At 39.2% G+C, this 24573-nt stretch overlaps 1 protein-coding gene across 5 annotated transcripts; it reads left to right on the top strand.

The window, feature by feature from the left end:
* Nucleotides 1-97: 97 nt before the first annotated feature.
* Nucleotides 98-24573, top strand: mzt2b (mitotic spindle organizing protein 2B). 5 transcript variants are annotated; one of them, XR_004847111.2, is made up of 7 exons: nucleotides 98-218; nucleotides 423-615; nucleotides 700-860; nucleotides 8444-8581; nucleotides 13239-13420; nucleotides 15538-15593; nucleotides 23902-24573. XR_004847111.2 is itself a non-coding variant. In XM_023267249.3 (6 exons), exons 2-5 carry the CDS (start codon nucleotides 440-442, stop codon nucleotides 13385-13387), a joined length of 624 nt encoding a protein of 207 aa, XP_023123017.1. In that variant the 5' UTR covers nucleotides 98-218; nucleotides 423-439; the 3' UTR covers nucleotides 13388-13420; nucleotides 15538-24573. The 5 variants fall into 5 exon arrangements, 4 of the variants coding, with proteins under 4 accessions (XP_023123017.1, XP_035802712.1, XP_023123019.1 ...); XM_023267249.3 differs by having other exon boundaries at nucleotides 15538-24573; XM_035946819.2 differs by lacking the exons at nucleotides 15538-15593; nucleotides 23902-24573 and having other exon boundaries at nucleotides 13239-15062.

Below are 24573 nucleotides of genomic sequence, written 5' to 3'. Positions count from 1 at the left end.
TATTATTATTATTATTAAGACGCTACTCATGTTGTTATTGTCTGGCATAATACAGTGTGCGTACAGTATTTAAGTTTTTCTCATTGACTACAAGTCCCACAATACAGTGTGGCACGTCCTATAGTTATGACGTAATTTTGACGCGTCTCGCCTAGCTGCAGCAGAGGAAACTGTTGTGGTTTAAGCTCCTCTGAACGCTCATCACTGGTCCTTTAACGGTACGTATTTCTTATTTTAATAATAACAGCTGTTTGGTGTGCTTATTATTTTAGCGTTTAGTGTCCCTCTGTGTTTAATATTTAAAGAGGAGGTCGAATTATACCATGTTTTCTTTCTGGGCGGGAAACACTCATTTATCCAGATTGAGGGGTCGATTTCGTGTTTTTTCAAATGTACCTTGTTCGCTGTCATATTCTAACCAGTCGGGTGAACGGCAGGGATGTCTCAACAACAACAACAAACTATCCCCTCCGCCCCGGATTCCCCTGCATTGGTGGTCACGACTAACGTGCAGAAATATGCCATAAAGAAGAAGAAGGTCCTCAGTGCTGAAGAGATGGAGCTGTTTGAACTCACTCAGGCTGCAGGCATCACCGTAGATCAGGAGGTCTTCAAGTAAGTGTACCTAACCAAGAGACCGTAGGGTTCATTAAAGGATACGCTGAAGACTTCAACTTTCTCCTCTTCTTGCCCTCCAAGGATCATAGTGGACCTGCTGAAGATGAATGTGGCCCCTCAGGCAGTGTTCCAGACTCTGAAGGCCATGTGTGCAGGCCAGAGAGTGGCTGAAAGTTGTGGCGCCGAGTCTTCTACAGCCTCCCACACTACGAGCATGACCACAGCACCTACAGAGGCCAGAGGTTAGTGTTTGAACACTGGGAGGCAGCATGAACAATGTCCAACACTCTGTAGAATCCTAACTGGGAACAAGCTTTTAACGTAAAGGGTCTGCACACACACACATTTAGGTCTTTGCAATTACTGTGGCCAATATGACCATTGTTTAGGTTTGGTGAACCTATGCTGAGAACTGTATTGTCCTGATCCAGGATATACACCGATCCGTCACAACATTATGACCACTGACAGGTGAAGTGAATAACATCGATCATCTTGTTATAATACAACGTTCTGCTGGGAAACCTTAAGTCCTGACATTCATGTGGATGTTTGACATGTACCACCCATTTAAACATTGCATGTCAAGCAACCCCCCAATCCCCCATGGCAGCAGCAGTCCTTGATGCCAATTGCAAACCTTAGCATGACAATGCACCCCGACACACTGCAAAAACTGCTCAGGAGTTGCACGGGGAACATGACAGAGCTAAGCTGTTCACCCAGGCGTCACACTCCCCAGATCCAAATCTTACTGAGCATCTGTGGGATGTACCAGGATAAGCTTGATCTAGGTAGGTCCCACCCTGCAACCTACAAAATGCACTGCCACCATCCCAGGGTGCCACAGGACATCCTCAGAGGTCCTGTGTCCATGCCCGACTGGGTCAGAGGAGTTTTAGCAGCATAAAGGGGACCAACACAATATTAGGCAGGTGGTCATCATATTATGTCTGATCAGTGTATACACATATCACAGTACTACTTGAAGACCTCTCAGACTTTGGACATGTCATTCACGGATCTGTCCATTAAAAGGGCTGATTGTTGAAAAAGCAAACTGCCTGGATTGTGGAAAAATATTCCCAGCAATCTGTAATTGTGAAAGAACTACACTACCGTTCAAAAGTTTGGGGTCGCCCAGACAATTTCATGTTTTCCATGAAAACTCACACTTTTATTCATGTGCTAACATAATTGTACAAGGGTTTTCTAATCATCAATTAGCCTTTTGACGCCATTAGCTAACACAATTAGAACACAGGAGTGATGGTTGCTGAAAATGGTCCTCTGTACCCCTATGTAGATATTCCATTAAAAATCATCCATTTTCAGCTAGAATAGTCATTTACCTCATTAACAATGTCTAGACTGAATTTCTGATTAATTCAATGTTATCTTCATTGAAAAAAAAATGGTTTTCTTTCAAAAATAAGGACATTTCTAAGTGACCCCAAACTTTTCAACGGTAGTGTATGTCATACACAAGCCCATTTTCCTACAACTAAAAGAAATTCTGAATGAATATCACCCTTGCTTGTACTGTTGTGGTGTGTTGACACATCTTGCTGAAACATTGTTGTATTTAACATGTAGTGCACTGCATGTACCGTATTGGCCCGAATATAAGACGGTGTTTTTTTGCATTGAAATAAGACTGAAAAAGTGGGGGTCGTCTTATATTCGGGGTCTAGACATTATACCCATTCACGACGCTAGATGGCGCCAGATATCATTGAAGCGAATGCTGAACTTGACTCCCCAGGCCAAAGCGAACCCCTGTCACGAAGAATAAAAATAAAAATAGCGGTAGCACGAAGAAGAAAAATAAAAAATAGCGGTAAGAAAGAAAAGAGAAGAAAATAATAGAAGAGATAACAGAAAATGGAGAAACGTAGCGACAATCTGGAGAAAAGTGGGTCGAAGATCGGCCAGGTTAACCGGCAGCTGAGGAGAAGTTATGATGTAAACTTCAAGATGATGGTTATAAATGAGGCAGAGTCTTCAAACAATTGCAAAGCGGCTGTGAAATATGGTGTCACAGAGTGTAATGTACGGAGATGGAGAGCTCAAAAAGATCACCTAAAAAATGCTCACAGTCAGAGAAAAGCTTTCCGTGGTCCTCAGAGCGGCCGCTTCCAAGAACTTGACAGGAGGGTGTGCGCGTACGTGGACGAGAAACGAAAGGACGGGATGCCCATCAGCAGAGCTGTCATTCAGCTCAAGGCCATGGAAATAGCCAAAGAGCTAAACATACCCACCGCTGACTTCAAAGCAAGCCTCGGCTGGTGTAAAAGAATGATGCGGCGTAACGGACTAACGCTGCGACGCAGAACAAGTCTAGCCCAGCGCCTGCCCTCTGACTTTGGAGAGAAGCTGTTGTCTTTTCAGCGCTATGTCATCAACTTAAGGAAAAAGCACTCTTACCCACTGGATCAGATTGGCAATGCTGATCAGACACCTGTGTTTTTTGACATGCCAACACCTGTCACTGTACACAAGAAAGGTGAGAAATCAGTTATTATAAAATCCACTGGAAATGAGAAGAGCCGCGTTACCGTCATGTTAGCCTGCCTCGCAGACGGAACCAAACTCCCTCCGTATGTGGTTTTAAAACGTAAGACAGTACCTAAGGAGGCGATGCCAGCTGGCATTATTGTACGTGCCCAGGAAAAGGGCTGGATGGAGACCGAGCTTGTAGTGGACTGGCTCAAGGTTGTGTGGGGCAGACGGCGTTGGGGACTCAGAAAAAAGAGGAACATGCTGATTTTGGATGCATTTCGTGGACACTTGTCTGATCCAGTCAAAAAACAAGTGAAGGCGATGAACGGCGACTTAGTGATCATTCCGGGGGGAATGACAAGTCAGCTGCAGGTGTTGGATGTTGTGGTCAACAAACCATTCAAAGACAATCTGCGAAAGAAATACACAGAGTGGCTCCTGTCTGGTGATCACGCACTCACACCGACGGGAAAGATTCAGAAGCCTTCGGTACGTTTGCTCTGTGAGTGAATCCTCCACGCATGGGATGCAGTTTCCCCAAAGAGCATCATCCACGGGTTTAAAAAATGTTGTATATCAAATGCCCTGGACGGCAGTGAGGATGACGTGCTATGGGAGGAACCAGCGGAGCCAGAGGATGGGAGTGAGGACAGTGACACTGATCACAGCGAGGCAGAGGATGTTTGTGAGGAGTAATGTTCTGTCATGACAGATCTCAGCTACTCTCAAGTTTAACCAGTTTGCATTATTTTATTGCAATGTTTTTCCTTATTCAGATTTGTTTCAAGACTACAGTTACAGTTAGACTTCACTTTGATGGTTAATGCAGTTATTGCAATTTTGTTGTTTTATCACAATAGATTGGTTTATTTACATTTCAAAAACCAGAAGCCATTCATTTACGAATGTGATTGCACTTTAGTTTACATATTTAAATGTTCAGATATTAAGATTTGAATGAGGCAAAATAACATGCTTTTGCTCTCAGATATATTGTTATAATCATTTGTTTCAGATGTACTGTAATTATTTTCTGTATAAAAATTAATTTGGTGTTCAAAAAGTCTTTTTTCAAACTTGAGTCTTGAAAAAGAGGGGGTCGTCTTATAATCAGGGCCGTCTTATATTCGGGCCAATACGGTATTATCTGCCAATTTATTTCAATTCAATTGTGTGCCACTTAGGCTTTATTTAGTGCCTCGATATAGTCCTCTCCCACAATGGAGCAAAAAATTAGCTGTGTTGCTAATCCACACGAGGTCCTGAACATAGTGGGGAAAATATGTACAGAAATATGTCACAATCAAATTACTGTCACACAAGAATGATAGTAATGAATTTGTAAAACCCTTTGACACAACAGTTTTAACTACAGGGTCAGACGTGCAGTGTTGCTGTTCAATAAAAAGATTAGATTTATGTCAATGGAACAACAGCATAAATGCCTGAACCAATTGGTACACATTAATCATATTCATTAATCAATGGGCATAAACAACAGCTGAAAATTTCAGTCTGCTCGCATGAAATGAAGTTAAATTACAGCATTAATATCATTATTTAATAGCTGCATCGCATATATTCTATATTGCAGCAACTGCATTGTTTAAAATTGCAATTTCGATTTGAAATCAATTAAAAGTTTAGCCCTAAACCACACTACAAACTAATTCTAAGCAGGTAGATTTTCTGACTCTATAGCAGCGTTGGACAAGTTACCTGAAAATTGTAATCCATCCATCCATTATCTATAAACCGCTTAATCCTCATTATGGTCACAGGGGGACTGGAGTCTATCCCAGCTGACTTAGGATGAAGGCAGGAGACACCCTGGACAGGTTACCAGTCTATCACAGGGCTACATATAGAGACAAACAATCACACAGACATTCACACCTATGGACAATTTAGAGTTACTCATTAACCTCAGCATGTTTTTGGACTGTGGGAGGAAGCCGGAGTACACGGAGGAAACCCACTCATGCACAGGCAGAACATGCAAACTCCATGCAGAAAGATCCTGGGAAGGCAGGACGCGAACTGGGGATCTTGTAGCTGCAAGGCGAAAATGCTAACCACCAAGCCCCTGTGCAGCCTTGAAACTGTAATCAAGTTCAGATTTCCATCCTTGAAAATATACTTGCCTTACAAATTGCAAAATGCTCATCTACAAAAAAATCTGTTACTATTTGGCCTCTGCTGAGTCCATCATTGGAAGTCAACCAAAACAAAAAAATTATAACATAAACAGAATATTTTGAAGTTAAAAAAGTGTAAATTTAATGATATTAACAAAATATAATGCAAATTGGTTGATGAAGTCTAATTTCTGTTGGGTTTTATAAAGAAAAAAAATTACAAACGGGTGGTAAGTTTTTGTCTCCCCCTTTTACCTTATTATTCCATTTTTTAATCAACTTTCAAAAAGCAACTAAGAGCTGAAAAGAAAACATCTTCAAAATTTTTCCTTTAATTTGTCTCCTTTAGGGCAAGATTAATATGTTGAGCGACACTTTCATTCTTCACTCTACATCACACGTTTCATGGGTGTGGTTGCTTGTGATTAGTGCGTTAGGAGGCATTTTTACCTGCTCCCTGAAAATTAAATGTGAACTGAAAAGCTCATCTTCATTATTTATCATTCATCATATTTTAAAGGGACGTTTTACAGTTCAAACATCAATGTCACCTTTTGATGCATCGTTCCAGATGAAACCTAAAATCTAATTAGCATTTGAAGTGCATGGTAGGTTGGATCCAAAAACAAAAACTAAACTGTCAGTAATTTTCTAATGTCACATTTGGACTCACATCATGTGTTGTAGAATTTTCTGTTTGTTTAAAACAGATAAGAGCGTGTGTGAAAACATTATATTGTACAGATTACTATACTACCTGCTGTATAGAGTTGGTACATATGGGCGCTGGAGAGAGTGTGTGTGTGTTTGTTTGCATCCTTTTCTATAGAGTAAAAGTGTAGATAGCTACACATATGTTTTGTGAAGCACAGGCTCCAAGTGTAGAGAAGTTATTGAATTGTAAATGTGTTTTTCTCACTGTCTTTACTAGAGATCGACCGATTATCGGCCGGGCCGATTATCGGCGCTGATATTTGGAAATTTGACGTATATCGGCATCGGCCTTTTTTTAATCCGATGGGCTGATATCAAGAAATCCATTTAAAAGTGGGTTATTTCGGCTCAGATGCAGCCGCGCCTCTCTCTCTCCTGCCTTCTGTCTCCAGCACTATCCACCCCGTGCCCTCTGATTGGTTAAGAGGCAGAGCCTCTGAAGCTGTCCTCACACACACTGCTGAGAGGGAAAGTTTTCTCATGTGAGAAGCTCTGGAGAGAAAACACGTGTCGAAGGTAAACGCAGAAAACTCTTCCGAAATTGTAATAAACATCCCAGTGCTCTACATCTCACAACTACCGTACTTTCCGGACTATAAGCCGCTACTTTTTTCTCAAGCTTTGAACCCTGCGGCTTATACATTGATGCGGCTAATGTATAGATTTTTACTTGCGAGCTTCATGCCATCGATACATTTAGCCTCGTCACATCAGACCAATAAAATTAACGAACAGGTCACAGTGGACCAATGACACTGTTCGAATTAAATCAAACACACTCACACTAAATTCTTCAAATCAGTCATTTTGCGCTTCATGCACACACCTTCATCATGGAAAACAAACGAAGAAATGCATATGATGCAGCTGTTGCAGGCCGAGTCTGCTCTCCTTTAACCTAGGCAGGTTGCGGTGTGTACGTGTGTGTGAGTGACGTGAGCAGGAGCGCTGCAGAGACGAGTGTGGAAGCAGAGGCACAGTGAGATGCACCTTGATGATATAGCCAGTTATACAGGACAAGAGTGGGAAGCCAGTGCACGCTGGATGAACTGTAAGTTTGGACAGTTGCTGCTGGTTCAATAAAGTGCCTCGTTCTCCCCCCTGCAAAATTTGCCTGGACTTATATCGGCTGTTACCATTAACGATTCGCGCTAAGCAAAGCGGACTAGCGTTACCCGAGGCTCCCCAGCCATGGTTCGGCGGCCGGCAGAATCGGGTCGGTAACACAGTTTTTAAGTTAAAGGCAATCGATCTGCCTGTCAAAGAAGGAAATAGAGCTGCTGTACGTAAGCTTGATACCAAGGGCTGCCAACTCTCACGCTTTGGCCGTGAGGCACACGTTGGGCCTTAGAGTGACATTTGGTGTAGGACGGAAAATGCGGACCGGATTTTCACAAACCTGGCATTCTCTGGAGTAAAAACTCGAACTGGATTTCCCCAAAGGTGACTGAGTTGCGTGTCACACGCAACTCAGTCCCTTCACACGCTCTCACGCCATACTCCCAATATCACACGGGCAAAAAAAAAGTTCCACTTTGCTGTTATGGGAATATGTAACCTTTGGGGAAATCCAGTTCATATTTTTACTCCAGAGAACGCCAGGTTTGTGGAGATCCGGTCCGCATTTTCCGTCTTACACCAAATCTCATTCTAAGGTCTGATGACAAGTTGGTGGCAGCTCAATGCGTTTTACTGCCGTGTTACAGGCACTGTTCGGAAAAAAAGCATGTATTTTAGCTTGTTAACTCCCTGTATTTTTGTTGTGTTTGAACTTAAAACAAAGATTAGTCATTATAGTTATATTTAAATTTTACTTTATTTATTGTGGAAAAATTTCAGAGAGCTATTTATTTAAGCTTTTATTCAACTTTATAAGAGATGCTTCTGAGTCTAGGAAATCCATGCACTTCTGGAGCTATTATTTTCTATTTATTTGATTAAATAAACATGCTTTAGGCATTTAAATGAAGTTTAATGTATGCATTATTCAAAATTTTTTATGCCAATTTTTACACTTTTACTGCAAATGAATATCGGCTCCAAATATCAGTTATCGGCCTCCTCTATTAATAATCTGTATCGTTCCCGAAAAACCCATATCGGTCGATCTCTAGTCTTTACCTTTCAACTTGCTCTTGTTATTCTTCTTTTGCTTCACACTTCTCTTTTCAAGCATGTGAAATATTCACATTCCTCCACTTAAGTTCTGTATATACCAAATAGTATAGTACAAGTTCTGGTCCTGTGCTGCCTAATCCCTTCACTAACTACATTCCATCTTCACTTCACCCCACAGTGAGCTTTTCCACTTAAATGGAGGTGAACTGAAGGCCAAGGATAGTCACTAAAAAATAAAAAATAAAAAAAAAACGAAGCTGATCTTCACTGTGTGTACATCACGGTGCTTTCTAATTTCTTTTCTATCCCCTATGAATTCCTTCTTTTTTTCCTGTGCCTCTTGTTTCCTGAAGAAGAGGACTCTTTGGTCTCTAGAAAGAGCCCTAAGCCTCCTGCAGCTCCCCCCTCAGCTTCGGGCCCCAGAGCCACAAGGGTCAACACTAAGATTGTGGTCTACGGCCCCCAAGACGTTAGCTCTCCTCACTCTCAAGGTCCCCTCTGCTGCACCGTGTCCTTCACCTCCATCTGTCCACTTGCTTGCCTTTCTTATTAATATAAGTATTGTGTTATGATATGGACCAGGGTGCTGTGCTTTGCTCATTTCACAAGTGAAATCTGTGTGTATGCATGTATGTGTGTAAATGCATGTGTGTGTGTGTGGACTAGACAGGTAGAGTTTGCCCTTGGGTGTTTTTTATATTCAAGTGGACATCCTCACTGCACAATTGATTTTTTGGTATGCTGTTGAGTGGCTAAGAAAGAAATTCTAAAGTACTAGGTGATGTTTGGAAATAGATTCTCTTCAGAAAGAGCAAGAAGGAATCTGAATCAATTTAAAAATTTAAAAAGTCATCCCTTTTGTGCCAATGTTATGACTTCCCCTCATCACACAAGCTGTGGCAATACAACAGAAAAGGATCTTGACAGAGCTAAGACAATACACACAGTTTGGGGAATACTTTCAAGATCTTACTGTGGTGCACTGCAGGCTAAGTTTTAAGGACATTAGGCATTTACACTACCAATCAAAAGTTTGGGGTCACTTACAAATGTCCTTATTTTTAAAAGAAAAGTATTTTTTTCAGTGAAGATAACATTAAATGAATCAGAGGTACAGTCTAGACATTGTTAATGTGGTAAATGACTAATCTAGCTGGAAACAGCTGATTTTTAATGGAATATCTACATATTTTCAGCAACCATCACTCCTGTGTTCTAATGCTACATTGTGTTAGCTAATGGTGTTGAAAGGGTAATTGATGATTAGAAAATCCTTGTGCAGTTATGTTAGCACATGAATAAAAGTGTGAGTTTTCGTGGAAAACATGAAATTGTCTGGGTGACCCCAAACTTTTGAATTGTAGTGTATCTTATTAGGCCTATTTCAAATCTGCTGAAATAAAACTAACTGGTAGTTATGGTAATTGGTCAAAGTTACAGGTTAAATTCAATGTTGACTAATAAACCAGGGAAAACTGGGAGACCACCAAGGCTTTGTTTTTTTAATTGAAATTTACCATCAAAATATCTCTAAAAGATTTGACTATATTTGACTTGCTGTGACTGCACATACTGCTCAATGGTGGTACTATACCAAACCTGCTGGACTCCTCCTAATATATGTAGATGGATGGAGACACGTCAAGGTACGTTGTGAAATATAGTGCTGCAACTAACAGTTATTTTCCTCGCTGATTAATCTATTGGTTAAACTATTCTTTTCACAATTATCCAGTTAAGTTTTTTAGTCTTTATATTGCCAATAAATAATGAAAAGTGTTGTTCAGTGTTTTCCAGAGTCCATAATGTGCAACTTATGTGCAATAACTGATACCTCATCAGTGCAATAACTGATACCTCATCCTCTTGTATATAATCTTCTACATGATATTTATATAAAAATAAAAAAAATTCATCTGTATATAATGTTTTTTCTGCAATTTTTGCACTGTTTCTTTTTCTTATCTATTCCTGCACTGCCTTTATACTTTCTCTTGGAGCTGTTGTAACGATGAACTTTCCCCACTGTGGGATCAATAAAGTTTATCCTTATCCTTATCCTTATCCTTAATGACAAATGTCTTGTTTTGACTACAATCTAAATATATTTAGTTTACTGTCACAGAGAAGAAAAGTAACCAGAAATTATTATGTTTTGAGAAGCTGCTATTAGAAAATGTGACTTTTACTTTTGAAAATTATTCCATAAGATTAATTTAAAAATTGTTTTTTTTTTTAAAAATGTATTAATTGCTGCAAAGTTAGTCAAATATAGTGCAAAAACAGTAGAATATTTTGCTTTTGCTGAACACTAGCCACAAATGATACAGGGAGTTACTGCAAAAAGAAAAAAGGGTAAAGCATGGTGTAGCAATCATGCAAGTAAAAATCTACAAGTTGGAAGGGTGATTGAAAAATGTCAGTATCTCAAAAGTAGTAAAACCATTAGCAGATGGTAGCTGCTGGTCACACACGAACAAGTCAGGCTTTAGCTAGCCGCTAAACCCTGAGAGTGTGATCTGTTATTGAAGGCACAGCTACAGTTTAACAGTAAATGCTAAAACATGCTGCGAGAGTGGCACAAGTAGAGAAGTGTCATAAGCCCCTTTCAGACATGCCCTGCCTTCCATTAATCTGATGGCATCTGAATGTGTCAGCTCCCTGTCTGAATGAGCACCCTGCTTACTTTTCTGTATAAGTCACATCAGCATCTCACTAGGTCAGACCAACATCACTTTACAAGTCTGAACTTCATACAGCCACACTGATGGAAAGACATGCACAGGTGATGTGAAGTGGGTGGTTTTTTTTTTTTTTCACATACCAGTCCAATAACATCAGACAAAACCTGCAAAAATCATAAATCACTTTTCTCATGTCCATAAAAATAAAACTTGTGACATATCAATATTTGACTTGTAATCCAGGTAGTGACTAAACATTTACAGTAGTGTAAGTTTAATGTGTTGCTTCCAGGTGTTCACAGGATTTGTTCCAAGAAGTTTCTTAAATACCAGCAGCATCAGTCAGCAGCAGGATTTATATCAGTGTCTCCAAAGAGAGAGAGGTGCACATATTTACAGTGCCATGAAAAAGTATTTGCCCCCTTCTCAAATTCTTTTTTTTTGTGCATGTTTTCCCTACTTTAATTTTTAAGATCATCAAACAAATGTAAATATCAGACAAAGATAACCCAAGTAAACACAAAATGCAGTTTTTAAATGATGATTTTCTTTATTAAATAAAAAAAATTAACTATTCAAAGCTACCTGGCCCTGTGTGAACAAGTAATTGCCCCCCAAACCTAATACGAGGTTGGGCCATCCTCAGCAGCAACAACTGAAATTAAGCGTTTTCTGTAACTGGCAATGAGTCTTTCACATCTCTGTGGAGATATTTTGGTCCACTCTTCTTTATAGAATTGTTTTAAATCAGCAACACTGAAGAGTTTTCCAGCATGAATGGTCTTTTTGAGGTCATGCCACAGCATTTCAGTCAGATTCAAGTCTGGACTTTGAGTAGTCCACTCCAAAACCTTTATTTTGTTGTTTTTACGCCGTTCAGAAGTCGACTTGCTGGTGTGTTTTGGATCGTTGTCCTGCTGCAGAACCCAAGTGCGCTTCAGCTTGAGGTCACAAACTCATAGCTGAACATTTTCCTTCAGGATTTTCTGGTAGAGAACAGAATTCATTGTTCCATCAATCACAGCAAGTCGTCAAGGTCCTGAAGCAGCAAAGCAGTCCCAGACCATCACACTGCCACCACCATGTTTGACTGTTGCTATGATGTTCTTTTTCTGAAATGTGGGAGAAATATTCAAAAAAATAAGAATTTGAGAAGGGGGCAAATACTTTTTCACGACATTGTATGCACAACTGTAGTAACTTCAGTAATTATTTAACATTCAGAGTTATCTCCAACTTGCAGGCAGGATGGATCAGGATCTAACTGCAAGCCACACTGTGTAGTTTTTTTCACCTCAGACAGATGAGCTGTCACACAGTCACAATTTATCAGTTGTAGTTAAATCACTTGTTACATATCAGGCGTCCTCTGGTTGAGTCCTGTAATATTTCACAGCAGCTGCATTTTTTATTTTATTTTTTTACTATTGGTTAAATAGTTGTTAGATTACACATGGACAAAATGGTCTCAGGTCTCACCATGTATAACAAAAATCATGGCTCTCTCTGTCACTGCAGTGGGTAGGTCGAAACAAAACTGTGAGGAAGATTTCCTACTGAATTCAACTTAAGTTTTAAAAAAATAGGTCTTTTTTGCTTGTTTCCTAAGTAAGATAAGATAATTTTTTACTATGGATAGTGCAAAGGAACTATCAATATCAATAAAAATGAACAAGAAATATATATACACTACTGTTCAAAAGTTTTGGGTCACTTAGAAATGTCCTCATTTTGAAAGAAAAGCAGTTTTTTTCAATGAAGATAACATTAAATGAATCAGAAATACAGTCTAGACAAATGACTATTCTAGCTGGAAATGTCTGATTTTTAATGCAATATCTCCATAGGGGTACAGAGGAACATTTCCAGCAACCATCACTCCTGTGTTCTAATGCTACATTGTGTTAGCTAATGGTGTTGAAAGGCTAATTGATGATTAGAAAACCCTTGTGCAATTTTGTTAGCCATGATTAAAAGTGTGAGTTTTCATGGAAAACATGAAATTGCTTGGGTGACCCCAAACTTTTGAAAGGTAATGTAAACACAGATATTGTACAGATTCTTTTACATGTAGAAGGTCTAGATATTGCCCAGATTCGTGTGAAATATTGAGAATGTGGAAAATGACAATACTGTTCAGTTATTCTTTAGGTAGGAAAACATTGATATTGTACACTCTGTCTTTCTGTCTATCTATCTATCTGTCTGTCTGTCTGTCTGTCTTGTACATTTTCCAATAATATTTTCTAAAAGTATTTTACTGCCATCAACTGTGCAGTGTGTATGTGCCTTGCTGTTAATTATAATTAAAAGAAGGAAAGAAAAGTTACTCTTTCTCATTTGTAACTTTTCCTTTGTCTTTGTCATTCCACCAGTGCCATGTTGCTTGAAACCTGTGAAGCGACAATCATACGACCCTCACCTCCGTCCTCTCTTTTAACTGGTTGTGTTTGCTGGGTTTCAGCGGTGCGCAGTAAAGCAGCAGCGAGTCACAGTGAGAAGAGTAGGGAGGCTTCCAGCCAGCGAGTGCAACGGCAGCCCAGCGCCACCAGAGGGCAGAAGATCAAGAGCTCCGGCAGCAGCAGCTCCTCCTCACAGATAAACTCTACATAAGACTCAGGTCATGGTCACACCACCTGTACATATGTAGGTTTCTTTACATTTAATTTATGTGTTAAACTGTGTTAAAGGATTGGTTCACCTAAATCACTAATATGTAAATAAATATACATGTTTTGTCTCTTACTTTAAGCAAAATGTTGGTTTAATTTGCTTGGGTTTGAGATGATTTGTGCCTCTGATTGAAATTTTGTTGACAGCATAAATGGACAATTGTAAGATTCAGCAGTCTTCCTAGTAATAATGCCTTTGATGTATCCAGTCAACAGGGTCAACGTAGTTTGACTGAACCTGTTCACAATGAGGTCTGTGATGTGAGAGTGATATCTCAACCTTGGAAAATAGAGTCATACTTACGTGCATAACTAGATGCTAATGTTAACTGTCTGAACCCCCAAACCTGCCAGCAAGTTACAAAGACGTGCTATATTTTAAAAAAAAAATTGCCAAATGAAACCATTTAGTGTTATGTGTGATGTGCAGTTCCATCATGTAGATTTAGCTTAAATTCATGATATTTCATTAACCCTTTGATGCACAACATGGGTCAAAAGTGACCCAAATCCAATGGAAAATGGGTATGTCCTGACCTCCATCAAAGGGTTAAAATCATGTCTGAATTAGAGAAACTGCCCAAAAAGAACATTTCACACCAACCAGATTGTATAAAAATCTAGAAAACAAGTCTGCACTCTCCACTGCAACAGAGAAGATATGACTAAACTGTTACCAAACAGTCATGTGACTAAAATTCAAGGACTTTTCTGCTGAACTGCAGGCACTGTTTCCACAGAGCAGAAAGGAGACGACAAGAGGGAGGAAAGTAAAACACGCTTAATCGATGAAATAACTACACATGGCTCTAAAACGGTATACAGAGAAGCAGGTTGTTGGAAGATACATTCAGCATAGTGAAACATCATTCTATAGTTTATGTGCAGAGTAGAGAGAAAGACACACACACACTGTCGTTCAATAGTTTAGATCACAATTTCATGTTTTCCATGAAAACTCACACTTTTATTCATGTGCTAACATAATTGCACAAGGGTTTTCTAATCATCAATTAGCCTTTCAACACCATTAGCTAACACAATGTAGCACTAGAACACAGGAGTGATGGTTGCTGGAAATGTTCCTCTGTACCTCTATGTAGATATTCCATTACAAATCAGCCGTTTCCAGCTAGAATAGTCATTTACCACATTAACAATGTCTAGACTGTATTTTTGATTGTTATCTTCGTTTTAAAAAAAAGTTTTTCTTTCAAAAATGGAGACATTTCTAAATGACCGTTAACTTTATGTGGAGTCACCATTATTTTCCTGAATTGATAACTCCAGTGAGCGCTTGGAAAAACATTTTAAAAAATGATTTGTAAAAATAGATAATCATAGACAATAAACTTTTTTTCTTTAAAAAAAAAAACAAAACAAAAAAACTTCATAGCATTAGAACTTTTTCTAACTTTGAGCTCTCTATTTCTAGCCGTAGTTGTGCTGTTTCTCTAGAGGTGCAGGATCGAAAAACAAGCAAAAAAATAAAACCCATCAACAATCCAGAAACTGCCTGTGGGTCAGAGGGTTAAGTGAGAAAATATGTTTTAAGTTTTGTATATTCTAATTTAGATAAACCAATCCATTAAAGTTCTAACAATGTAAAAAGTACAGTTTCCCTTTATTCTTGTTGTGGTAAGTGTTGTACAGAATGAGTAAAGCCTTTTGCCTGGTTGCCATAAACAGTTTAAACCAAATACACTGACACAAAACTAACTAAAAATATTTGAATATGCTGCTGTATAACACATTTTTTTGTATCTGGATGAATCTTTAATAAATCCGGTAACAATAACCTTACCGGGTTTGCCTCTTTATTAACAGCAGTCCTACTTTTTCTTCTTCTCTTCCCAGTCTGACTCCACTACTTTTCCCCAACCAAAAGATCTCCTCCACACATATAGTACTTTAAAACAGATACGTTTAGAATAATTACCTGTATCTCATAATTTTTCCAATTAAGAAGGGCACTTGCCTTGTTTGAAACTCTTTACTACTTCTTCCTCTTCATTGAAAGATTCTGTTCTCAGAGTTTGTGCAGTGGAGACTTCAAGTTTCCATACTAATGCCTATATTTGCATGTGTCAGCAGATGGATGGGAAACTACATCATTCTGCACAGCGATCCTCAAACAGCCAAGTGAGGTAACAATAACTCAGATCTTATTTACTGAAGTTAACAGTAGATGAGGGAATGCAGTGAAAACTGAGTCGTTGGCTTATTGTGAGTGAATGATTGCAAATGATTGAAGAAACAAAGTGTACAATATCACTTAACCCTAAAGAGATTATTCAATGAAATAGTCGCATTTTGGTCAATTCCTGGTCTGTTTATTAAGATTTGGAGCTAACAGTGGTGTGGTGCATAGAAATAGTGCATCTAAAGATTTGTTCACAGCTGGATTTAGCCGCTCTATATGTGGACCTGAACCACCCAGGATGCATTGAGATCTGATCACTCAGACCGCGTCAGAGGAAGTCTGGTTCGGGGGTGGCAGTGTTCTTTTAGTAGGGGTGTGTGTTTTGTGAATGCTCATTCTCTAGCGATTAATCCATTTCCAGTCAAAATTTGCTGTTTGAAACCAGAATCTGGTGTTTTTCTCTGGAGCCAAAAAGAAGAATATTCATTACCAGCAGGCTGCTGTAAAAACTGATGGTGTGAAACAAAACATTTTTGCACAACAGTTCATAAAGCTCTGCTTAGAGAAGTGACTTGTTTCAGGCAGCAAAGAATATTATTTCCAACTTTGCACTAATGCCATGACATAGACCATATTTACTATTTTTTGTTTTACATCAATTACTTTTTTTAAGACTACTTTCTGTCATACATTGGAGACTTTAAATAAATGTTCCCAGTCAAATAAAAATGCAACTGCCTTTATCCTTTATTACTCCACCAAGGAGGCGGAGCCTCGCCTGACGGTCAGCGTTGGTTTGTCTGTCTGTCTGTTTGTCTGATTGTCTCTCTGTTAGCAACATTACTCAAAATGGATTTGGATGAAATTTTCAGGGAAGGTCAAAAATGACACAAAGACCAAGTGATTAGATTTTGGCAGTGATGCGGCTTATAGTCTGGATCCATGGATTTGTTAAAGATTTCTGTATCATTGCGAGATAGCAGCACAATGTCACTGTAACTATGACAACAAGTGAACACTACATCAGCTGCCTGCTGATGATCACATCATTGCGATTCTACTACAAATCCACCACTGCCGACTTACCGGGACTTATCTGTCGGAAATCATACAAGGAACAATTGATTAAATTGTGGGGGTGTTTCTGAGTCCCATCAATTCCCGCCTCCCACTACATATTTAGTTCACGCAATTTGGTGTCCATACATAATGTACACATGCCTAACACATGCCTGTACTCAGCACAAGGTCATTTTGTTTGTGGATACATCTATATTAAATGGCTGCATTCTATAGTGCCATGATTTCTGCCACATTTTTTTTCAAGATTTCTTCCATTAGAAATGATAGAATGACTGAGCTGCCTTGGTGGAGTACTGTGCTCTCTGAGTGCTTTTCTTGTTCTTTATTGTTTTAGATGATTAATTGCTGATGGTCTAGTGCTGACATTGTGATTTTTAGATGTTAAACACAGTTAACAGATATTAATTGAGAATCATAAAGACACTTTAATATTTATGGTATATATTTGCAATTCACAGTAGCATTAATATGTTAAAATTAGTGGTGGGACGCGATTAAATAAATAATCGAATTAATTACAGGCTTTGTAATTAATTAATCACAATTAATCACATTTTTGTCAAACCGCAATATTTGACACAAATTTTGATTGACAGTTGAATCAATGAATAGACATATACGTGTTTATAATTTAAAATGTATAAAATTAATACAATTTTAAAACGGGACATATAGAAAAAAAGTGATTTGGATGATTTAAAGCCTGGATTTAGTTTGTTTTTTTCCACTGTATGGCTATAACAAAAGCATAAGTAGTTCAAGGATCTTCAGAAAGTTGAAAATCCACAGATTCATTCTGTTTTCATAGTTTCTGGGTCTGATAAATGATGTCATTTTGATCGTTCTTTTTTTAGAAATAAATTTTTATTTATAAACAAAAATATTTTTTCATAAACTAAAAGTTTATAATTAAGTTATTAAAAGACAGATATTTTTGAGGTTTAACGTATTACTCTGTCGAGGCTCCACCTGTTTGGCAGCGTAAAACCACAAAAATGTTAGTTTCATTTCTATTTATCTGCATTTTTCATCTGTCTACTACATTTACAGATTACTGCAAACTCAAAATGTAATTATAGCAATTATATTCAACATTGTACGGCTTTTTGTAAACTAAAGCACTTTTAGAGTCTTCTAAAGTAGTCTATTATGGGATGGCTACACCGTTAGCTGTTAGCCGTTAGCAGGACTGTCATAGCTAACGTTAGCTCTGATGCTAACAGCAACATGTTTTACACTGAAGTGATACCATTGGCTTGAAGTTCTGCGGTGATCAGAAAACTCTTTGTTGCACAATTTTCAACCAACCAGGCTTTTATCCAAGCTGACATCGGGAAGATTTTTAAAAGAAAACTTTCTGCCCAACAAGCACAATGCATTTCATAATATTGTCAGCTTTGATTGAACGTCTCACTCTACCTCATGCAACCCTGTTATGCATAATAGCAGAACAGGACAAATTCGTTTTACTTTTTTCCATCAGTAAGTTTGTCCTCTTGGTCAGCACTAGCTGCTAGCTAAATATCTAGCTTCTACTCCTGAGATAAAGCTAACATTAGCATGGACTAGCAGCCCTGTTACTGTGATTAGAGTAGGGTTAGCAAACAACAAATAAAGCATGAAATAAAAATGGTACCACTGATGTGTAAGTTGAGCCAGTCAAGCCTTGGATAGTTTATTACCTATTATTGACGAATATCTAGCAGAAAATTGTAAAAGAGAAGGTCTATTTTTCACAAACTTTTGAAGCCCAAATGTCCTCCAATTCTGGAATGACCCATCTACTCTCAGATGTACGTCACTTGGGATAAAAGCATCTGCTAAATGAAATAGTAAATTGTCCTCTTTTTTTTTTTCCCCTCACAGTGTAGATTGTCATTGGTAAATGGGGTGTATGACGTCAGGGCTGTTCACGTGATTAGATCAGCATGTTAACATCAGGTGTGAAGTGGGAACGTAGTTGCTGTTCCTCTGCTTTCCAGAATGTTTTACTTCTATCACACGGGGGCAGTAGAAGCACACTGCAATTAATTCTGTCACCCGGTGTGCTCAAATTGTTTTCTGCCTTTTCATAAATCGTCTTCATGAATGAAAGTGAGTGTGAATGCACGCATGCATTTTGTATTTTTTCCCCTCCCTGTATGTATTTGAAACAAACATCCACTCATTCACAAGCAGAATGATAGCATGGGAGGTGAAGGTGCACAGAGACACGCAGAGAGGAGATGCTGTGTGTCTCTGAGGCAGGCTGCAGGGCTTTATGTAGCTGCAGGTCTTTTATGTGGCCGTTTGTCCTGTTTATGTGTTCCTGCCTCTCCTCTCTGCGCTCTGCATTGATGGCAGCGTGCCTGTAATTGATGGCACCATATTGCTGTGGTGTAGCAGGTTTAATGGGGCTTGACAGAGCAAGGGAAAAGCAGCATGCAACCAGGGAGGGAACTTAACTCTTCCCCCCCGCAAAACCCCGACCCCTCCCTCCCCCCCGCACATCAGTGCATGCAAACGCAGATGAGAATACAAATAGGCCCTCGGTGATTAGCTTGTTTACGATTCCTACTGTTGTCTGTGGTCATGGTAATGGCAGTTTGGTTCATGATCAAGGAAGCTCAGACACCCCTCTGACTCCACTTCCAAAAATAAATACTCGCCAGCTGTTGGTGCTCTCCCCTGTTTTGCTTGGAGGAACCTAAATGTGTTTGACAAAGGTAAACGGCTGGGAATTTATTTCTTCAAACTTGCTGCCAGACTGCGTTTCTGGATGTGGCCTACAGGGGCCAGTGTGGATCCAAGCAGCCGACCTCAGATTTCCATAGGCATCCACTCCAGCATTTTGGATGTGTTTATTTTGTTATGAGGGAATTTCATAGCCAGCAAAGAGTCTTCTATTAAACAGGGAGCGTTATCCTTCACTGTGGATTTGTGCACGCACATGTACACACTATATGCATCATTAATCAATAGAAAGGATGAAATGATGCCATTGTGTGCGAAGGCAAGGCGAACGGCACGTTGAAGAATGAGCCAGTCAAAGCTGTTGGCAAATCATTAATGTAAGGTGTTGGTCTAAACCAAGTTCTCACACTCTCTCTGTGCAAGCTGTTCCCAGGTGACAAAAAACTGGGGAGAGACACTATTTTAAGAGCCGAGATCACACCTCTCTTTCTCTTTTTTGTTGTAACCTCCGTCACGTATATTCCCTCCTGAATCTCTTTCTCTGTAAGAGCATTTGGGTGGGGTGTGGAGGAATATCATCCTGTTTTTCCCTCCTCTCTTCTCTCCATCTTTTCTCTCGGGTATTATCCTTTTCCCCTGAACTCTTGGTCCACATTTCTCTCTAAATTTATAGGCCACTTTCCCTCACTTGTTGTCTCTCTACATTCAGTCCCCTCTCTAACCCCTTCACTCTCCATCATCCCTCACCTCCCTGCCATCACCCTCCTTGCCAGGCTGGCTGCAGATTGGCTATTTCCTGCACGCGCCCAGTAGAGCCCTTATCAGAGGTAGAGTGCTGATTGTTGGTCTGTCTCTCAGGCTGACTGACAGTTCGGGCTGCGCTGCTGAAATGCCTGATTTGGTCAATGTTTGTCTGTGGGGCCTTATCTCCACACCTTATATTAACTGCCTTGACAGTATGTGCAGGCAGTCTCTCTCCATCTTGTTGCCCCCTCCCACCACCACCCGCTACTGCCACCACCTCCCTCTATCCTCTGTCTCTGTCTCCTTCAGCTCTCTATACTCTCCTGACTCTATAGTCTTTGGACCAGCAGCTAAACATTTTCCTGCTGATCCTCCTCTTCCATCATCGTTCCTCTTGTAGCTGGATCAGCACTCCAAGACCATAAATGTCACTTTTATTTCTTGTTTGCTATTTCTTCCAACAGCAGTAACAGCAGTTCAGGCTAAACGATGAGCTCACCCAAATTACAAAACAATATGTTTTGCCACTTAATCAAGCCATGCAAGTATTTTTGGTTCCATCTTACGAGGTTCTGAAATTTCTGCAACAAATAGAGGTTTATTGAATTTAATTTTTGCTTTTAAAGAGCTGCTTTTGGAAAACTCACCAGGTCTATCCAGAAACACTCGCCACATTTCCATATAATTGCTAGGCAGATTTCAATCTAACTAATCTAAAAAAAAAAAAAAAAAAAAGAAAAGTACTTCGTTTCTATTAATTGCATCAAAGCAATTAAGCTCCTAATATTATGTTTCTGCAGGCTGCAGTTTCAGGACCACAGTTCCACGACCTTTGTTTTTTACTCAATTGGATGATCACTTAAATCTGTGATTTAAGGCTTTGAAGGTTTATTTCGTCCAAACGGTACCTTCTCTCTTACGACTTATGGGTTTTAAAGGTTCATCCAATCTAAATACTGCTTTCTATCCTGCAGTTTGGCTTTGTTTTTATGAGTTCCATGCTGGGAAATGTGCCTAATCCATATTTGGGTCATTATCAGGTAAAGTAATCATATGCTATGGTCTTTGTAGTCACTAAGATCTCAAACAGATATTGGATATTTGAGCTGTAGACAAAGTAAAGTAGTGCTTTCTTGAATGAATCTCGTTTAGCTTTCTGGTTTGGTGCTTGGAATCTGAATTCTATCAAATAGAAATTACACCGAGTTCCATTAAACTGGTGTTTTAGTTTCGGTTAAAGTGCAGGAATTAGGTTTCATCCTTTAGAATTGTGCGTCAGACGTTGAGTTTTTTCTGCTCCAACCCGACTGCTGTTTTCTTTAATTACAGAGTATAGAGAGAACCAGAAGAGGTGAAGTGTAAGGACAAAATCATGTTTTACATTGTATGTCTGACTAAAGCAGACACCTCACTGAGAAAAATGGGAAACTTCAAGTTGATTTTCCTTAATATTAAGTTGCAGCAATGCAATGTGTACATTTGAAAGAAATCAAATGATTTAAGTAAATCTAACTCAAACCACTGCTATTAATATATATTATATACACCACCAGTAAAACATTTTAGAACACCCTCAATTTTTCCATTTTTTAAATTATGTTAATATTTTTTCAAAAATTGCACATCCATCCACTTTCAGCACATTTTTTTTCGCATTTTAATATCTAAGGCTTTGTTTGAAAAACAGGAACTTAAAGATGTTACGACCGGCTCTGGATGCCACAACAAAGGAGGAAATGCACAGAGGTTTTTAGTGAATCAAAAGATTATTTATTGATAAAGAAACATAATAATGAGGTGTGGTCGTTAGGATCAGTGGTGTGTGAGGGTGTGTGGTGGTAGTGGAAAATGTGTAGTGAGTGTTGTCAGTGTAAAACAAAACCAAATACCACCAAGGACCGCATGGCTGGCTGGAGGTGTGGAGTGGAGCAGAGAGCAAAGGCAGAGAGTGGCAAAGCAGAGCAGAAGGCAGAGGTGCAGCAGAGGCCGAGAGCTCTGGCTCAGCCAGCTGGCTTATAGCTGGCTTATATAGCCTGGTGCACTTCCCAGGTGTGGCTGCTTAGGTGATTAAAGCTCCGCCCAGCCAGAGACCTGTAAGAAGAGCAGCAGAAGACAAAGGCTCTGGGGCCGTAACAAAGATAAAAGCCTAAAATTTTCAGTGTTTTAGCTCATCATGTCAATAATTCAGAATAAGCAATATTGGACAAGTAGACTAAACCATCACTGATCATGGGAAAAATAAATATACACTACCAGTCAAAAGTTTTACAACACCCAAATTTTTCCAGTTTTTTACTAGAAATTCTGCATGTTCATGTCTCATTGTACTCTGAAATTAAAGCATAGAACAAATAAACAAATTAAGTTTTAAAAAAGTCAATTTAGAAACCAAAATGTATTCTAAACTTTTGACTGATCAAAGTAGCCACCTTTGGCAGATATAACAGTTGAACACACTTGTAGCGTTCTTTCCACAATGGAAATCAAATATTCTTTAGAAAGTTCTTCCCAACTCTGCTGCAGAAGTTCCCATAATATGTGGCACTTGTAGGTTGCTTTGTTTTCACTCTTCTGTCCAGTTCATCCAAACCAGCTCCATGGGGTTTAAGTCTGGAGACTGTGCTGCTACTCCATGTTTTCAAGTTTACCATCTTGTTCTTTTTTCCTAAGGTAGTTCTGGCATAGCTTGGACTTATGGTTTGGGTTTTTATCTTGCTGTAGAATGAACCCCTGACCAACTAGGAACATACCAGAGGTTACTGCATGGTGCTGCAGAATGCTGTCGTAGCTGTTTTGGTTCAGGGTTCCTCTCACTCTGTTCAAGTCACCGACCCTGGATCCAGAAAAACAGCCCCAGACCATCACACTTCCTCCTCCATGTTTGACAGTTGATGTCACACACTGAGGAACCATCCTTTCTCCTACTCGACAGCGTCCATAAATCCTGCATGATGAACCAAAGATTTAAAATTTTGATTCATCAGTCCATAATACCTTCTTCCAGTCTTCAGTAGTCCATTGGTGGTGTTTCTTGACCAAGGCAAGCCTCTTTTTCTTATTCTAACATCTCAGCAATGGCTTTCTTGCTGCAACTCCACCTGTCAAACCTGCAGCTCCAAATCTTCTCCTCACAGTTGAAACTGAGACTTCTTACTACGACCACTATAAAGCTTTGCTTGAAGCTGTTGTCCTGTGAGTCGTCTGTCACCAAGCTGCTGACTCTCAGAAACTTGTCTTCTGATTCTGTTGTGGCTTTGGGTCTTCCAGACCTCTTCCTGTCAGACTTTCCCCCAGCTTCTGATTGCCTTTTGATGGTGAAGAAAACTGGACTCACTGACACCTTGACTTTCTTTGCAATTTCTCTGTAGGAAAGACCTACATTTTTAAGTGTTATGATGGTCTGTCTCTCTTCTATAATTGATTGCTGTTTCCTCGCCAGTTATATAGCAACACACTACTTTCTGCAGTACAATACTGTTCAAATAATGCTCTCAAGGGTTTGGTGCCATGGTGTGTTTCAACACTACTTTTATGCAGACAGAGAAGGTTGGAAATAATCAAGAAAAGTTGAACACCTGTAGGATTTGGTGGCACCAACTTTGAAGGATTGATCAACCTCCATTGCTGCAGAACAGCTTTAAGTTGTTAACCCATTTCTTGCTCCCTGAAAAAGGCCTTTTTGTATAATTCTGAAATGTACATTATTTTTCAATTTTGGGTAACCTTACCTTTTTTTAATCTGTGGTAGTTCACCACTTACCTTTGTATCATTTCAAGCTATTCATTGGAAAGTGATCAATGCCTTTATGCAGGAGAACAGCTGGGTGGAGGACTACTGAAGAGACGCCTCCTTTTTCTCCTTCATACCCTCAACACAAAGGACAATACAAACTATCGAGAACAGATCACCCCTTGCCTGGATATGTACTTTACACAAGTGGGAAAAGCCACACTATGTGACTTTAAAAAATCTAAAACCCCTGCAAACATTTTTTGCTTAACATTTTTTCCCCCAAAATGACTGTTTTGTAATGTGCATAAAAATACATAATGCAAAGTTGACTAATTTCTCAGTTACTCTGCAAACCTTGCTCAAAACAGATGGATTGTAATTGTAGTTTTCTTGTCATCTGGACAGCTTTGCAGAAATATATACTGCATTTAAAAAAAAAAAAAAGCAAATTCTTAATGCCATAAACTACACAATGATCAGCATAATGAAGAAACAGCTCTGGTTGGTCTATTTGCCACTGTATCACTTTTGCAATGCTCTGTTCTTTTCGTTTGTTATACGCTGCCACTTGCACATTTTTAAAAATTTTTTCTTTGGTAAAGATTACTATTAATGTCTTTTACTCCACTATTCATTTTTTTTCTTACTTTATTTTCTTAACTTATTTGCCTTGTTTGTTTAAAAGGGAAAAGATGTCTGGAATTTCATTGTACACTGTGCATATTGACAATAAAGCTTTCTTATGTTGTGT

This window comes from Amphiprion ocellaris, chromosome 17 (assembly GCF_022539595.1).
Source record: "Amphiprion ocellaris isolate individual 3 ecotype Okinawa chromosome 17, ASM2253959v1, whole genome shotgun sequence".
Taxonomy (NCBI): Eukaryota; Metazoa; Chordata; class Actinopteri; family Pomacentridae; genus Amphiprion; species Amphiprion ocellaris.
Note: the sequence above shows the minus strand (reverse complement) of the source record. Positions and strands in the feature narration are given on the sequence as shown.

Bases quoted from the DNA above. Each gene is read 5' to 3' on its own strand.
- mzt2b (XM_023267249.3), top strand. From the start codon at position 440: ATGTCTCAACAACAACAACAAACTATCCCCTCCGCCCCGGATTCCCCT. The intron at 616-699 runs GTAAGTGTACCT...TTGCCCTCCAAG, and splicing joins GTAGATCAGGAGGTCTTCAA to GATCATAGTGGACCTGCTGA. The intron at 8,582-13,238 runs GTCCCCTCTGCT...GCTGGGTTTCAG, and splicing joins TAGCTCTCCTCACTCTCAAG to CGGTGCGCAGTAAAGCAGCA.